The sequence below is a fragment of the Coccomyxa subellipsoidea genome, assembly GCF_000258705.1.
Source record: "Coccomyxa subellipsoidea C-169, whole genome shotgun sequence".
Classification (NCBI taxonomy): domain Eukaryota; kingdom Viridiplantae; phylum Chlorophyta; class Trebouxiophyceae; family Coccomyxaceae; genus Coccomyxa; species Coccomyxa subellipsoidea.
The window spans coordinates 1,151,304-1,166,572 of NW_005178042.1; the positions used below are offsets into that span (position 1 = coordinate 1,151,304).

Below are 15,269 nucleotides of genomic sequence, written 5' to 3' on the forward strand. Positions count from 1 at the left end.
TGGATCTGGGAACAGCCAATGCGTCGAGGAGTAAATTTCGAAGCTGCTGAGACACCATGGCAGCTATGATCAATTCCAAAACCATTGCAAGTGGGTCGTCTTGTGCAAGGTTTGCGCAAATTCCGCTGCCTCACTCACTCAGACCCGTTCACCTCCCGAGCAGAGATTGCTTTGTCAGCAACCGTCCATGGCGTGCATCTTCTCCCAGGCTTGAGCGTCGGACTGTTATTACATCAGCAGCTGCTTCAGCGGGTGCAAAGTTCGTGGCTCCTGCAATCAAAGGAAGCACAACAGGGGAGGTCTTTCTGGCAGGTGATCACACCACTGTTGCAGTGAAAGATTTTAGAATTCGGCGCACATTCGATTCTTTAGTACATTCTTCTGCAAATTTAATCGCATTTTTTTTATTAACGAGACAGATCCCTTCACAAAACTGAATCTCGAGTTTTTCATGCCGAAATAGGATCTGGAGCCCTCAGTGCACGGATAGCCCAGGAGCTGCTACAAGCTGGCTTCAAGGTCACTGCAGGTATCATCATTCTCTTTTCAAATTGTAGTTATTCTGGCAGTGGCGGACAATCACTTTGGAATGCAGTCGTGCTGACCACCGCTTTTGGAGCAGGTGTTTCTGATTTGGAGGAAGCAGAGGCGCTCCTCGACTTTGCCAAGCGTTTTGAGATCATTCGAAAGGCCGAAATTTCGAGTCTAAGCCTCTCAGAGGTGGACTTTGCGGATGAGGAGTCAATTGCAGCTGGCCTCCCCAAGTAAGTACTTGATGCAGTGGATTCCTGCAATATCTGGTCAGCAGTCCAATGAAAGGCACCGTACATCTTGCACAGCAGTCAAAGACTTTGTGTCTGCCTCACAGGAGAGGAGCAAGAGTCGTGGTGGCTTTGGGAGACACTGTTGGAAGACAGCGTGTCGATGCCAGGGTGCGTGTATGCATGCATGCAATATCTCAAAATGCCAGCATTTCAGCTCATCCAGTACTTTGCATGCACACTCCAGGATCCACAATTGCATTGTGCTGCGCACCCCCCATAGCGCTCCCCAAATGACATCCCACATGCCGTCGTGCACAGGTGGCCCTACGGATCCTGGAAGCAGCCAAAGTGGTCGACGCTGCACAATTTGTGCTGGTGTCACCCTCTGGAGGCGGCGGCGGGGCCGGCTTCCTTGGTGGCCTCTTTGGCGGTGGTGCCCCAAACTCCTCCAAAGTCGAGCAGGCGAATCCTTCAACCTTTCCTGTTGACACACACACTTGTGGCCGTAGACCGTGCCCTCTCCGCACCAATAACAAGCAGGCATGCAAGCATTTGCGCGAGTTGCTGACGAAGGGTTGTTGCTTGGGGGCAGGATGTGGTGAACAGTGGGATCTCCTGCGTGGTCCTGAGGGTGGGCAAGACAGAAGGAGTGGATGAGATATTGGCCAGCGAGTCATCTGTGGTGGTTGGAGCTCAGCAGTCGCTCCCGCCTGGCTCCGTCATCACAAAGGGCCAGGCAACTTCAGTATCCTCAAGGCATGCATGCTATTTGCCCATAAAGAGAGCAGAAGGTTTGGGGGCCTTAATTGTTTTTTTGTGTTGTTTGCAGGTTGCCCAAGTTGTGGCCCAGGTGTTGAGGCAGGCTCAGGATGATGTGGCGGTGGAGGCATGGGCAGACAAGAATGCCGAGCCCAGGGATCTGGCATCTCTTGTTGCCGAGGTATCAAATCTCACGTGCTGCCAAACTTCCTTTCAACTGATTCTTACTTGTTGATCACCTCATCCAGTACCTCTGCCCTCTTTGAGTGGAAACGCATTGCAAAAGAATAAAGAATAAATAGTTTCCCGCCTTATCACTGTATACCAACGACACAATGTGGACAGGTCCTTTAGAGAAGGATCTGGATGTAAATCACTTAATGAATTGTATAAACGCTCTTGCATTGGCGTAAAATTTTGTTCGGTCGATGGCTGCCAGGTGCTTCCAAGTGCAATTATTCAGGACGCGGGAGGAGCTGCTGAGGAGCCAGAGGTAGCTCCTGCAGAAGAAGAGGAAGAGAGCGAAGATGCAGCGCCGTTCAAGCTGCCGTTCAGTTTTGGCGGCCAGGGCACGCAGCGGGTGAAGGCACAGGCCGCAGCAGCGCCCATCCGGCCGCCGGCACAGGGCACTGCGCGCATCAAAGCAGCCGTGCAGGTGGGCTCTCTTTCAAGAAGCTCGCAATTGGCGGTATCATGCAAATTCGTGCAATGCAGGGATTGGTCGTCCACCCCGTATGTCGGAGAAATCTGACTGTCTGAATCAGTCGATTGATGCACTTGATGCTGCTTGAAGGAACACTGTCTTGATTTGAAAAACAGGAATGGGTTGACTAATTTTCTTTATTCAGAGGCATGCAGCTGCTACTCAACCAGCTGCTTCTGTACACGGATATCGATCGGCCTTAAGAGTGTTGAAGGGGTGTCTTGGTATACAACATCAAGAGTTGGTGGGCTTGCTGGCCAGCTCATGTGCCCAGGTTATGCTATTTGCAGAAATGCCAAGTTCTTGGGGATGCTGTGCAGGAGGAGGCTCAGAAGGGGACTCGGAGAGTGGGCGGCTTCTTTGGCAGGGCTAAGGAGGCAGTGGAGGAGGCAGCTGAGGAGGAGCAGCCCCAGAAAAAGGCATCCCCATTTGCAAATCTGCTGGGTGGAGGCACCCAGAAGGTGGCAGCCAAGGCGGAGGCAGCTGCACAGAAGGCGGAGGCGGCTGCCGGGAAGCAGGCCAAGCAGACGGCGGCTGCGGTGAGCCGGGGCGGCAAGCGCGCGGCGGCCGCCGCCGAGGCCCCCGCAAAGCAGAGCAGGGGCCTGTTCGGTGGTGGCAAGGCTGCAGCTCCTGTTGGTGCGCATCATGTCCTTGCCAGTGCACAATTGCTACGCATACACCCAGTGTGTCTGCAGATGCACCTTACCTCTTAGCAGGAAAAGTGTTAAATACCAGAGACGTCAGTTTGTGTCAGGCAGCCTGACCGGCAGTGGACAGGATTGCACAGTCAAGCAAATGTCACTGTAGAGAAGTGAAATTTGCTTGACTAGCGAGCTAGACGACTGACAGAGTTGTATTTGGTTTGGGGCTGACAGAGCAAGAAGCAGAGGCCGACTCCAACCCATTTGCACGCCTGCTTGGAGGCGGCAAGAAGGCAGCACAGGAGGCGCAGCAGGCTGCAAGCAAGGCACCTGCCAAGGCCCAGCAGGGAGCCAGAAAGGCAGCCGGACGCGCCAAAGCCGCTGCGGCCAAGGCGGCTCCCTCAACTTCGGAGCAGCCTGCCTCAAAGAAGAAGGGCGGATTCTTGCAGTCCCTTGGCATTGGGCAGGAGACGTTCTACTCTGAGGACTGATTGCTACACAAGCTAGCATACCGTCTGCCATCCTGATGAAATTCCGCGTGATTTTACCCGAATGGTCTGCTGATACAACACAATAAGGTGCTGTGTCGACGTGTGCAGTAAGAGCCGGTCAGAGGCTTCAACAGAACCCAACCCCATATTTTACATCGACAAGCTTAATTGTCAGCTTTAACCGTTATGCAAGAACATTCAACTACATGATGATGTGATCCATTTGATCAACTGCTACAGAAAGTAAGTCAATTTGCAAGGTCAACTGAAGCCCATTTGATGCTCAAGTCTATAGCGGCTGAGCAGATCTTTTTGATGCCCTCAAACAACAGCAATGGCAACTTAAGGCAACAAAAATTGAATACTATACAAATGGATGAAAACACTGCGCGGTGTCTGCTATCCCCAGTGATGCTTGCAACTTGACCATGCGTTGATCCCCTGCTTTTTCAGCATATGGACCCTCCACAATAAGGCCGATTGTCCAAATTTGAGCAACAGCGCATTACCAGGTCGGCACTATACATCTGCAGCGGGCGGCGCGTGCCACTATCAATAGCTTTGGAGCTAGGCAATCTTACAGTACGTACTCAACAGCTTCACAATGCTTCTGCAGAGCAGTCCCTTCGTCAGTGTCTATGGTACAAACTGGTAAAGCTGAGCGCAGAGCGGCGTCACCAATTCCCTTCCTGCAATTCACACAAGTGTGCCTCTTGGAGATTTCCACATCCTGCAGGTACCATTCAAAATGGCAGACAAATTCATCAACATGCGCAGAGGTTGCCGCCCAGTACCTTCATCAGTTTGGCCTTCTCAAGGATGTACTTTCCTTCCTTGTATTTCTGGCTTTCCTCAAAAGCCCTCTCCTGCATTGTAGGGCTCTCATCAGCTGCATGGTTGATGGGTGCTGGTGATGAGACAGTGAGTCCTTGTCAGAAGCTCAGAGATAAGGTGACAGGGAAGTAAGGTGTCCGCACATATTTCCAGCCCAGGACAGTGTTGCAGCAGGTGCAGTAGATGTCAGCCACAGTGTGCAAGCCTGTCATGAGCAATCTCTCTTCCTTGGGCCCCAAAGTTATGTTCACCCTGCAAGACTCCCCGTTCCACAGCATCAGTATCCAAAGCACATATCAAGATTGTCAGAGCAGCAGGAGGATCACAAACGCAAGCTTTGCGGACTTACACATGGTTGAAGAGGAATGCGCGGCCGTGTCGCCCTTGAAATGACTGCACAGGCAAGACAGCATGCTGAATTCCCACCGGACTGTTCAGGCTCACAAGGACTTTCGCAAGGTCCCCCGGCCTCTGACGATCCAAAGGTACATCACAAACTACTTAGCTGAAGCTCTGATCCCCACATAGTGCAGAGGAATGAGGCATTTGCAAGTCAAAGACCCACGAAGTCCGCAAAGAATTGCAGGTGCGGATATTCACCTTGGATTCCACATCCTCCGCGTCAGCGCTGTGGCATTGGCAGGTGTTGCAGCTATAGATCCTAGTTCCTGAAAGAGTGCGAGAGGGTCTTGACGAGGGCTCTGCGCGATGTCCAGCTGGAGGAGTGTTACGTGACAAGAACCAGAACACAGGGCGTAGAAATTGGCTTACCGTTCAAATACTGTCTAAATGGCCGTCCCATAATATTCTAATCTCAATGTACTCCTCTACAATCGCCAATCGCTCAGAGCTGGGGAACTTGCCATTGAGTTCAAACGGAGCCAAACACCATCAAAGCTCGAACGAACGGGCTACTTTGCCTTCGCCTTCACCAAGCCAAGAATGGTTTAACGGTTCTTTACACGTTGCGCGCTCTTGACTGATCGCCTCCACCTCGCAGAATTGATCCTATTCTCGAGCTCGAAATGAAGAAGGCAATTCTCCCCATTTGTCGATTCACGAAAATTCAAAGGCGGGGCCGAGTGCTGTTGACCCAAGTCACATTTGTAAGTTCCACTAGCTTTCCTAAAAGGTGTGGAGCAGTACGTTCACATCAACATCACGGACTTGAAATTAGTTGGAAGTTTTCCTCTGGCAACGCTGTAGAAGAGCTCAACATTTAGCGGCCGCAGATCAGTCTGTCCATCAAGACAAAAGAGGAGAGTTGAGACGATTGCTTCTAGTTTTACTATTGTTCCTAACGGCAAGATTTAGTCTTTTGTGTGATTAGCACTACTGGTTCTTGCCTTTGCAGTGCCATATCAATCCGAATGGGTGAGAAAATACTCAAGACAGAACAGGCGATCATCAATAGGTTTCAAGAGCTCAGGCAGGAGTTGAGCGTGCTTTCTGGACGTGCAAATGAGCTGGCATCCGAATCCCATGAGCACGATCTTGTGCTGAAGGCTCTGGAGCCTATGGATGGGGACAGAAAGTGCTATCGTGTGGTGGGTTGCCCTGATCCTTGCCTGATAGCAAAGATCGCGCAAAATAGTCTCTCTCGTGTATATCAGCTGTGCGCAACTCAGGAAGAATGCATGGTAAAAGTTTCCTTATGTGCATGAGATCCGTGGACACATGAGATCAGCTATGGCTTGCTTTTGCAGGTAGGGGAAATTCTGGTCGAGCGGACAGTTGCAGAGGTCAAGCCAGCAGTGAAAGGCAACAAAGAACAGCTTGATGCGGTGAGTGCACGCCACAGCAGAATTGTGTGCTGCAGTGCTTCCCTTGCATGCAATGATGGCCCTGCCTGTCAGCTGCGAGAAGTGCTCAGCATCAGCTAGATTGGTCACAAATGGCATTTTTGTGCATCTCCAGGTTGTCGAGCGCTTGCTCAAGCAGCTGGAGGTAAAGAAGAAGGACCTCTCAGATTTTCAAGAGAGGTACAAGATCAGGATAAAGGTGAGCGCTAAGATCACGCGGCCACAGGAGGGCTGTTGAAAGTGGCAAACTCATATGGCAGTGCATGTGCATGCTGACACAATTATCATATCCTCTGGATGGTGCTCTTCAAGTCTGAGTTGTTTCCCTATGCAGGGGGAGGATGAGTTGCCGATGCAGCAGAAGGAGAAGAGCACAAGTCAAGGAATCCTTGCCTGATGTTACCCGCACGCATGATAGCAATCGGCACTTGTCATCAGCATCCAAATTGAAACAAATGCTGACCGACATGCCAAAAACATTGTCGTTGCTTTGCTGCAGCAGTATTCATGAGGAAGAGCTGGATGCAGCTGTGAGAAACATTATGTCCGGTGCAAACTCTGCCTTGCGTGCAATGCAAAGAGTAGGAAATGTCTCATTCAAAGTATGATCATCAAGGAATGCTTTTACAACAACAACCGTCATTTGTGTCACCGGTTGAAAAACATAGACATGCATTCATATGTACCTTTGTAAGCGACTTGCAATTACAGTTTCTATTGTACAGCAAACTTGAAGAGATCAAATACCAGATCTTCCAATCCATACCAAAAAATCCTTGTCAGCCTCCTTGTCAGCCTCCTCCATTGTTAGAGAATGATCCAGACCAATGACTGTTGCTTTCTCTATCAGTGACCAGGAACCAATCCAGTAAGCATTGCAGCAAACCAGTGAATCAGCAGCCAGTACTCTGAACCTACAGGCCGTTGATGATCTCTGCCAGGATGCTGACTGCAATGTCCACATCAGCCTCTGTAATGATGAGAGGTGGCACAAGCCTGACCACATCTCCCTTCCCAGCTGTGATCACTATGAGCCCCTGGTCCCTCGCCTTCTGCACCACATCTCCTGCCATCTGGAGCACAATGACATGCTCAGTTGATCATCCCAAGAGATGAGCACAAATAGAGCTGACACCAAGCATACAAATGCAAAAGTCAGGGCATGCCCCGATCCACCTCATTGTACCATGCACATTAGAAAGCATCAAAGCAAAGATATTGGGCTACGAAAATAACTTGAATGGAGCCTCGCCGTTCACAAGGCACAGGCACACCACTGGCATGTGATCGCGAGGCAGCCGTTTGGCACTCGCACAGCCAAATACGTCTCGCATTTATCTTTAATTGCCAATGATCGCAAAAATGAAAGCAGGCGCTCACCACGTCGAGCTGGATGCCGGTGATGAGACCGAGGCCGCGGACCTCCTTTACATGCGCGTTGCCGGCCAGCGCCTGCCGCAGCTGCGACCGCAGCCGCTCCCCCAGAGACAGCACGCGCTCCAGGAAGGCCGGCTGCGCAATGATGTCCAGAACGACGTCAGCAGCCGCGGTGACTAACGGGTTGCCGGCAAAGGTTGAGCCGTGGTCGCCCGGCGCCATCGCGTCCGCCACGCGCTGCTTCACCAGCGCCGCCCCTATCGGCAGCCCGCCTGGGGACACACACATCGATTTCATAAGAAGCAGCACCATGAGCGAGGAGCTTCTGGCGTTTCCTTGTTTGCAGACACACCAGATGGGTCACACGACAATATTGTTGTGAGGCCAGAGACGGACTGATCCCATTCTGGCCAAGGAGCAATCACTGGCAAGCCCCCCTGAATCCACACTGGGGGTTGCCATAACAGCAGGATTGTGGGTCAGCAGAGGCGGAAGGGCCCTCTTCTGGCAAGTGCACAACCCATTGGAAGACGGAAACAGTTCCCAACCATTTGTCTATGGGGATGACAGTCAAGACGCATGCCAAAGACAGTGAGAGCAACAGGGCAATGTCACGACCATGCACGAAATGTAAGGTCTTTCAGTGGAAGGAAGTCCCATGCATTTGCAGCAAGAGGCACAAAAGGCGCCAGATTGGGCAGATCGAACACATTCAGCATTGAACAGCGCCGGCGCACCTGCGAGGGGCTTGGCGAGGGTGAGGATGTCGGGCTCAACGCCAAAGTTCTGGTAGCCAAAGAGCTTGCCGGTGCGCCCCAGGCCGCACTGCACCTCGTCAAAGACCAGCAGCGCGCCGGCCTCGTCACACAGCTCGCGCAGGCCCCCCAGGAAGGCCGTGCTGGCCGGGAAGATCCCCCCCTCCCCCTGCACCGGCTCCACTATCACCCCCGCCGTCTTCCCCTGCACCCCACACCAGCCCCTGTCACCCTCGTTTGCTGCAACAGGTTTCTCATTGGGGATCTAGTGCCCCGTTGTGATTGCAGTCATAGCGGTGTTTGATGGTACTCTGAAATACTTCTCATGCATACTACACACATGCTCTCAATATCCTCAGTGCTGCAAGTACACGTGTTGCCCAACATCAACACAGGGCAGCCGCTTTGAGCTTGATCACGTCTTCATCACCGACATCCTTTTGTATCCTACCATACACCCTTGCTCAGAAGTTACGCAACCCACTGGAGCATCAAAGAATAAGGTAACCAAGCACCGCCCTGCTAATGTCCCACCACAGTGATCAGGAAAGCCAAGCTTTCACCAATGGGGGGTGTGCAACCCTCTCACGAAACAGGCTGAAGCAGTGACAGCGATAGCGCACCTTCTTGATGACGGCAGCGGCGGCGTCCAGGTCCATGTAGGGCACCATGAGGGCGCCGGGCATGATGGGAGAAAAGGGCGTCTTGTACTGGTCCTTGTAGGTGAGCGCCAGCGCGCCCAGCGTGCGCCCGTGGAAGCTGTTGCTGAAGCTGACCATCTCGTACGGCGCCTCCGCCGCCTTGTCATACGGGTCAATGCCGGCTGCACCCGCAGCAACAAGGATGTGAGCAGATTCTGTTTCTGTGAAACTTTTCATTTCAGCGCCCTCCACAGCACCAGTTCAGAAGCATTCTCTTTCACAGGACTCAACAATTGCTTGCCCATGAAAGTTCACAAGGGTTCCATGATTTGGTTGACCACCCTTACTGGCAGTGCTAGGCACGCATGGGCCGAGCAGGCTGACCTTGCACGCGCGCAAATTTCCGGCAGAACTTGATGGCGGCCTCGTTGGCCTCTGTGCCGGAGTTGGCATAGAAGACCTTGTCTGCAAAGGACAGCTCCACCAGCTTCTTTGCCAGCCTCACCTGTCCAACAGGCAGGACAGCAGCAGCTCAAATGCTGGTTGCTTCTGCTCTGCATGCCCAGCAGATGACGCTGCACAGCTTCACAAATAAATTGTTGACAAGATGGGAACCAGATTACTCTGATCCTGATTGGTTGGTTTGTGACAGAATTTCCTCACCTGTGGAACGCTGTGGAACAGGTTGGACGTGTGTGCCAGGGTCTCTGCCTGCTCGACAACCGCCTGGAGCCACTGGGGATGAGTGTGACCTGTACAGCCAATTCTCTGAATCAAGCTGTGTGAGCGCCTGGAAGGCATCAATGTGACAGCACTGCAGAACAGCCATGATGTGCCGATAATGATATATCCGAAAATAGGTAAATGTATAAGAGGAAGCACCAAGTGCGTTGACCGCGATTCCTGCTGCAAAGTCCAGGTACTCCTTCCCATGGGCATCATACAGGCGAGCTCCTTCACCGCGGGTGAACACTAGCTCTGGCCTCACATATGTCTGCATGATGTACCTGCAATGAGGTTCAGAATCTTTACAGGGCAGCTATGCTCGGGAGGGAGAGCCCTGAGCTCCCCAAAAGGATATTGCATTGCAACGTTCTTGATACCTCTGACCAAACCATATACATTTTACCAACATTTAGAACACTCCTGATGAGAGAAAGGCTCTGCAGTCCAGCTGGGTGAAGCTGTCTAGATGCACTAGGGCAGGGCTGCTCACTGTTTCTCATCGGCGATGATGTCGTTTGTGAACTGGGTTGCATTTGGAATTGATTCGACACTCGAGCGTGCTGGGGCCGCTGTGGCTGAAGGTCTTGGTGCCTGCTGCAAGAAAGCAAGTGCTGCGAACGTCACTTGTGGGCACGTTGTGGCAACGCTGGCTTACGATAATTCGGTGTTCAAAGCAAAATACAAGTGAAAGAAACTGCAAAAGCTGATTCTTTCTGCCAGACCTGTCTGTGCCGGCACCGCTGGCAGGGTGCGCTCGGGATGTGCAGTGCCGTGCCTTGCAAGAATCCTGCTGTGACTTGCATTGCGGCACTCCAGATAAGTCTCAAGCTTTATTTATGCTTCCGATCAGATTCTTCTTTCTTTTGGGATTGCAGAGATGGAAGTTTTCTTAGGACCTCGTTTCCACGTGAATTGTCCCGTGCGAGATTTGACTCCCGGGCGATATTAGTATCGTATTCGATTCGCCAGTGATAAATCCCAATTAAATTGCATGGCAATTAAAACCACAACAGGAAGGACACTTCCCTCCTCGTGTGTGATCAGCAAAGCAGAATACTTCACGCGCCCCGTCCCTTGGCCTTGATGCAGTCCACTAAATAGAGCTCACTCTGCTACTGATACATGCACTCCATCTGAATTTATGCAAACGAAGGGCACAGAGAAGACTGTCTTCTCACAGGGAGACAGTGCCGTCACCAAACTGACATATGTTCTCAAGAGTCGCCGCGCTCCAGCAGGTCATACTTGACTCCCGTCTCAAAACCCAGCAGGCCCGCCTCCATTTTGCGCCCCTTGTCCTTCTTCTTCTTGCCCTTGGCCGGCAGCTTCTGCCAGCCTGTAGCGGATGGCACGCCGCCGCCCGCGCCAGCCGCTGTCACTCCTGGATGCGCCTTGGGCGCTGCGGATGCCGCCTCACTTCCCTTCTTCACCTGCGAATTTTTTCAAATATTGGTCTTAAAAACCTGTCGAGCGCTTCGGCAATGCATCAACCTCCGAACCTTTTCCATTTGCTAGCCCCTAAAAGGCCCAGATGTCAGGTGTTCATAAACCTTGCATTTCCGTTTCATGCACTTGCAAGCAGCCCTTTCTACATCTCTGGCGCTCGCTTTGCCTTGATGTCTGCATTCCTTGTTCTCTAAGACTTGCCAATACTCAATGTGTACGAAGGTCAGACATGATGGGGCAGGAGACAGGTTCACGGACGGCTGCAGGGCGCACCTTCTTGCCGGCGGCCTCGGCGTACTTGCGGCGCAGGAACTCCGAGGTGAACTTGGAGACGTCGGCGGACTTGCCCAGGTAGGCAGTGATGTACTCGGCCACCTCGCCCGTGGATGAGCAGCTCAGCAGGAAGCGCACCAGCGTCAGGTCGTCCTGCCCCTGCAGCCTCACCATCTGCTCCTTGCACCAAGCCTGCAGCACAGCGGACCGCCAGCACAGGGGCACTTACATCTCCATAAAAGAATAAGAGTTACACCTCAGTATTTGCTCCTAACAAAACCCAAATTGATCTGTCTACTTGCATCTACGGCCCCCTGATAAGCAGACCTCCCACAGCGTCTATGGAGGGCCCCTGCTGATCTCACGCCAGAGACACTGCTTGCAACAGTCTGTATACTCTGCGCCCTAGGGAATGGAGTTCAAGAAGGTCTGAATGAGTGTTGGAGGATCACTGGCGCACCTCAAACTCCGGGCTCATGGGAGTGCCGGCAAAGGGCTCATCCTCGGCAGGCTTGCTCTGCTGGCGGCTGGCCGATGCCTGCTTCTCCTTGGCTGACCCTGAGCCGGAAGAGCCGCCTGCTGAGCCATTGCTCCTCTGACCTGCAGAGGCAGTGCTGCCATTCTGCTTGGCTGCGCTGCTGCCGCCAGCGGATGGGTTACCGTAGTCCCAGAACATGACTTCATCCTCGTCAGCCGCCTGCACTCAGCATTGCCTCCAATGTCAGGCTCAAATCATTGTTATTAATTAAACGCTCTCCTGCCAACAAGCAAGGTACATCCTGCAGACAAGCTGCAGTTGAAGGCTCATATACAGTAAGTAAAAAGGAGAGGGGGTGTCTCTGCTGTATGTGACCCAGTGACACTGGTCATAGCGAATGCTGGGACAAGATTGTGTGTAGCAGCACGCACCTGCTTCTTCTGCTGCGTTTGGGCGGCCGGCTTCTGCTGCGCTGAAGCCTTCCTCTGCTGCTCCAGCGCCTTTGCCTGAGCCTCCTGCACAAGTACAGGAGCACTCTTTGGGCGATTGACCAACTGACAAGATTTACTGCTCTATGCCTAAACAAGGGCCTCAAAGTGCCACCAAGATGCATATTTACAGCCTCTTCTTCTGTCCTTGATATAACTCAGTCTGCTTGAGACACACCTTGACTCCGGGCGCCTTGGGCAGCTTGGCAGCAGCATGGTTGGCCCAGCTGGCCTGCTTTGGCGCCAGCAGCCCCTTCTCCCTGAATGCATCCCTGCCACACACACATCTCGTTTGTCCCATGAACCCAATCCCCAACAGACTACTATATTATGCAGTGCTTTTCCTAGTTGTAATAACAGGACACAACTTTCATCCAGCATCCCACATGAGATGGTTGCAGGCACACATGCACGGCCCAGGGGAAGCAGGCAAATCACAGTCAGGAAGTCAAGGGCATGGGACGCACGCAAAAGTGCCGCCCTGCGGCTGGGCAGGATCGCCGTTGGCTCCCAGGGTGTCGCGCTGCGCCTGCTGCGCCTGCCTGCGCACGCGCTCCTCATGCTCCTGGATGTCCTTCAGCGAAGCCGCCATTGCCCGCTGCATTGCCACGTCCGTCCCATTGCCTGCACCCCGAACCCCAGCCGGTTAATTGCTCAGACCATGAACCCACTCGCCACCAGATTGCATCGCATGCCTGTTGTGCAGCAGGAGATCTGAGGGTCCCAGTGGATGCTAAAAGCCAGGAGTAGCAACACAGTGGCCAGAGCTTCATGACTGCATGCATGGGCATGGCGGCTCTCAAGCAGTGCACTATAACGGTTGAGAAGTACAGAATTAGTCAACAGATGTCGTTCTGTTGGGACACATGTCCACTACCAGGGCTCACCCTGGTATGTGGGGGGCACATTGGCGCCAGCCATCTTGGCCCAGCCGCCAGGAGCGGCTGTGAAGGTAGGGCCGCGGCTGGCAGCCGCCTCGGCAGCCTCCGCCGCCTGAGCAGCCGCCGCCGCAACTGCGCGCTCGGCCTCCTCACGCTGAATTTCCAGCAGATTTTTTGGTCCTGCACTCACCCCGAGAGTCAGTTGCGCATCTACCCCACACATATTCCCACCCATGGATTTTCAAAACAGCATACATTGCTGCACTGACGAGACACTGCGCCAGTACAGTTGCATGTTTACCTGGCTTTGCAGAGGGGGCAGCTTTGGCCCAGGGTGCCGGCTTGGTTTCCACATGGCGCGGTTCCTCCAGAGCGGCCGGCTGAGGCAGCGGCGGCGTGATGTGGCTGGGCTGCTGCTGCTCTGCAGGCCGCTCATAAGACTCGTACACCTGGGTCTTTGGCAAATCCTCCCCGATGGGCTTTGCCCTGCGCTGCTTGTGCTTCACCTGCATGATGCGTCACCACTGAATCATTCCCCAGCATGGCAAACACCCTCACCATCACATGCCATCCTGCACTCCCTTGAATACAAACACCATTCAGCGGTCGTCCAGGACTTCACCTTTTCGAAGGGCACTGGTGCAGTCTGCGGTTCCGGCTGAGCGTTGTGGGGGTCAGAGGCAGGGGCCTGGGACCAGGCAGCCAGCCGCGAGCCGGCAGCTTCTGCCTCGGACACTGGGCGCGATGAGGGTGCAGCGGCGCCCAGGAACACATCTGGCAGTGGCTGGGGAATAGCCTGCAAACATGGCGCAGGTAAAACAAAGTACGGTATTCATTGTGCAGCCGTGCACGGTTATGTAGCATGTTGGAGATGCAAGCAAGGGCATGCATTGGAAGAATTCTTGCTCTTGTGGAGAGATGCTGAATCACTGTAAGCCCGCCAGCAGGTGTGAAGTAGAGCAGCACACCTGCACAGACCTCTGGGGTTCCATAGAGGAAGCGGAGGAGCCCTGCAGAAATGGGAACAGATCTCCAACGTTCGGCACCTGACCCGACGATGCCTGCCCGCCACACACAATCGCCAACCGTCAGCAGTCGTTCATTGCTCAAATGCCAACCATTACCTCTGTCCTCTGTTCCAAAAATTATACATGTCGAAAACAGTTCTGTGAGGGCGGCCACCAAAGGCCTACCTGCTGCAGGTTGCTGCCTGCAGATCCGTGAGACTCTAGACCCTGGCCAATGGGCAGCAAGGAGCTAGAGGGCACGCGGGCGGGCGGCAGCAGGCTTGCAGGGTTGATGATGGGATCTGTGACAACCCTGTGCTGCTGCTGCTGCTGCTGCTGCTGCTGCTGCTGCTGCTGTGGGGGCTGCTGCTGGGACACAGGCTGCTGCATGTGGTGCTGGGTTGGCTGCTGTCCGTGCATGGGAGGCTGCCCAACCTGCGCCAGGAACTGATGCAGCTGGTGAGGCGGGGGCTGCTGCTGCTGCTGCTGATGCTGCTGCTGCAAGTCATGCTGCCAGGGGTTGAAGGGCGCCTCGTAGGAGCCCGGCTGCAGCAGTGGCTGGGGCATCTGGCGCTGCTGCTGCTGGGTGAGCAGCTGCTGCGGCAGATGCGGCTGCTGCTGCAGCCACAGGCCGTCTTGCGGCTGGGGAGCATAGGTGTGCGGCAGACCGTGTCCCGGCTGCGGGTTCAGCGCATTCATCAGCTGGCGGCCCTGCTGCAGGCCCTGCATAAAGAGGTGGTCCTGGACACATGCAGCACTCTCAATGAGACACTGTAACAACTCATTGCTTGGAAAGACACTATTTGAATAACGAGATTGAGTGTGTAGGACAACATAGAAGAGCTTCATTCACCTGGCCAGGGAAATGCTGCTGCTGTTGCTCGTGCATGGCTGGCTGCTGCTGTTGCTGCCCACCAAAGCCAACAATGCTCGGGAAGTCTTGCTGCTGGTGTTGAGGCACGCTGAAGATGTGTTCAGGCTGGCCCGGATAGCTGTTCTGCCCCGCAGCCCTCCCGTCCAGGCCCAATCCTTGCAGCTGTGCCAACAGCTGACGCCCCTGCTCGGGGAGAGGGACACCGGGCTGACCAATTCGTGCATTGCCAAACCTGTCATGCAAGGGTGCCAGCTGTGGCTGTCCCTGGAAGTCCTGCTGCCATGGCACTTGATGATCTGTAGGCGCCTTCTCTGGCTGACCCTGCTTCT

General features: G+C 53.8%; 5 protein-coding genes across 5 annotated transcripts; 2 read left to right on the forward strand and 3 right to left on the reverse strand.

Annotated features, from left to right (window-relative positions):
- Positions 1-56: 56 nt before the first annotated feature.
- On the forward strand, positions 57-3,358 carry COCSUDRAFT_55258 (hypothetical protein; the record flags this gene model as incomplete). The annotated part of the gene is made up of 9 exons (XM_005651726.1): positions 57-90; positions 596-764; positions 869-932; positions 1,083-1,217; positions 1,357-1,509; positions 1,594-1,704; positions 1,963-2,178; positions 2,547-2,862; positions 3,102-3,358. 9 exons carry the CDS (start codon positions 57-59, stop codon positions 3,356-3,358), a joined length of 1,455 nt encoding a protein of 484 aa, XP_005651783.1.
- Positions 3,359-3,491: 133 nt separating this feature from the next.
- COCSUDRAFT_52104 (yippee-like protein) lies at positions 3,492-5,199 on the reverse strand. Its single transcript, XM_005651727.1, has 6 exons — positions 4,964-5,199; positions 4,793-4,860; positions 4,542-4,585; positions 4,336-4,444; positions 4,153-4,224; positions 3,492-4,047 (listed from the first exon to the last, which is right to left on the reverse strand). Exons 1-6 carry the CDS (start codon positions 4,992-4,994, stop codon positions 4,033-4,035), a joined length of 339 nt encoding a protein of 112 aa, XP_005651784.1. The 5' UTR covers positions 4,995-5,199; the 3' UTR covers positions 3,492-4,032.
- A 363-nt stretch (positions 5,200-5,562) lies between these two features.
- Positions 5,563-6,391, forward strand: COCSUDRAFT_83446 (hypothetical protein; the record flags this gene model as incomplete). Its single annotated transcript, XM_005652313.1, has 4 exons — positions 5,563-5,739; positions 5,899-5,976; positions 6,110-6,193; positions 6,329-6,391. 4 exons carry the CDS (start codon positions 5,563-5,565, stop codon positions 6,389-6,391), a joined length of 402 nt encoding a protein of 133 aa, XP_005652370.1.
- On the reverse strand, positions 5,570-10,348 carry COCSUDRAFT_45784 (acetylornithine aminotransferase). The gene is made up of 12 exons (XM_005651728.1): positions 10,216-10,348; positions 9,984-10,084; positions 9,650-9,774; positions 9,431-9,519; positions 9,152-9,272; positions 8,750-8,949; positions 8,109-8,331; positions 7,375-7,643; positions 6,329-7,067; positions 6,110-6,193; positions 5,899-5,976; positions 5,570-5,739 (listed from the first exon to the last, which is right to left on the reverse strand). Exons 1-9 carry the CDS (start codon positions 10,294-10,296, stop codon positions 6,909-6,911), a joined length of 1,368 nt encoding a protein of 455 aa, XP_005651785.1. The 5' UTR covers positions 10,297-10,348; the 3' UTR covers positions 5,570-5,739; positions 5,899-5,976; positions 6,110-6,193; positions 6,329-6,908.
- Positions 10,349-10,463: 115 nt separating this feature from the next.
- COCSUDRAFT_52106 (hypothetical protein) lies at positions 10,464-11,711 on the reverse strand. The gene is made up of 3 exons (XM_005651729.1): positions 11,673-11,711; positions 11,213-11,404; positions 10,464-10,923 (listed from the first exon to the last, which is right to left on the reverse strand). Exons 1-3 carry the CDS (start codon positions 11,688-11,690, stop codon positions 10,708-10,710), a joined length of 426 nt encoding a protein of 141 aa, XP_005651786.1. The 5' UTR covers positions 11,691-11,711; the 3' UTR covers positions 10,464-10,707.
- Positions 11,712-15,269: the final 3,558 nt, after the last annotated feature.

Coding starts and splice junctions, on each gene's coding strand:
- COCSUDRAFT_52104 (XM_005651727.1), bottom strand. CDS start 4,994: ATGGGACGGCCATTTAGACAGTATTTGAACG. Junction 4,445..4,541: donor GCATTCCTCTTCAACCATGT/GTAAGTCCGCAA, acceptor GGAGTCTTGCAG/GGTGAACATAACTTTGGGGC. Junction 4,225..4,335: donor CTGTCCTGGGCTGGAAATAT/GTGCGGACACCT, acceptor CCTACAATGCAG/GAGAGGGCTTTTGAGGAAAG.
- COCSUDRAFT_45784 (XM_005651728.1), bottom strand. CDS start 10,296: ATGCAAGTCACAGCAGGATTCTTGCAAGGCACGGCACTGCACATCCCG. Junction 8,950..9,151: donor GAAATTTGCGCGCGTGCAAG/GTCAGCCTGCTC, acceptor CTGCGGGTGCAG/CCGGCATTGACCCGTATGAC. Junction 7,068..7,374: donor CCGGCATCCAGCTCGACGTG/GTGAGCGCCTGC, acceptor ATTGTGCTCCAG/ATGGCAGGAGATGTGGTGCA.
- COCSUDRAFT_52106 (XM_005651729.1), bottom strand. Junction 10,924..11,212: donor CCGAGGCCGCCGGCAAGAAG/GTGCGCCCTGCA, acceptor AAAAATTCGCAG/GTGAAGAAGGGAAGTGAGGC.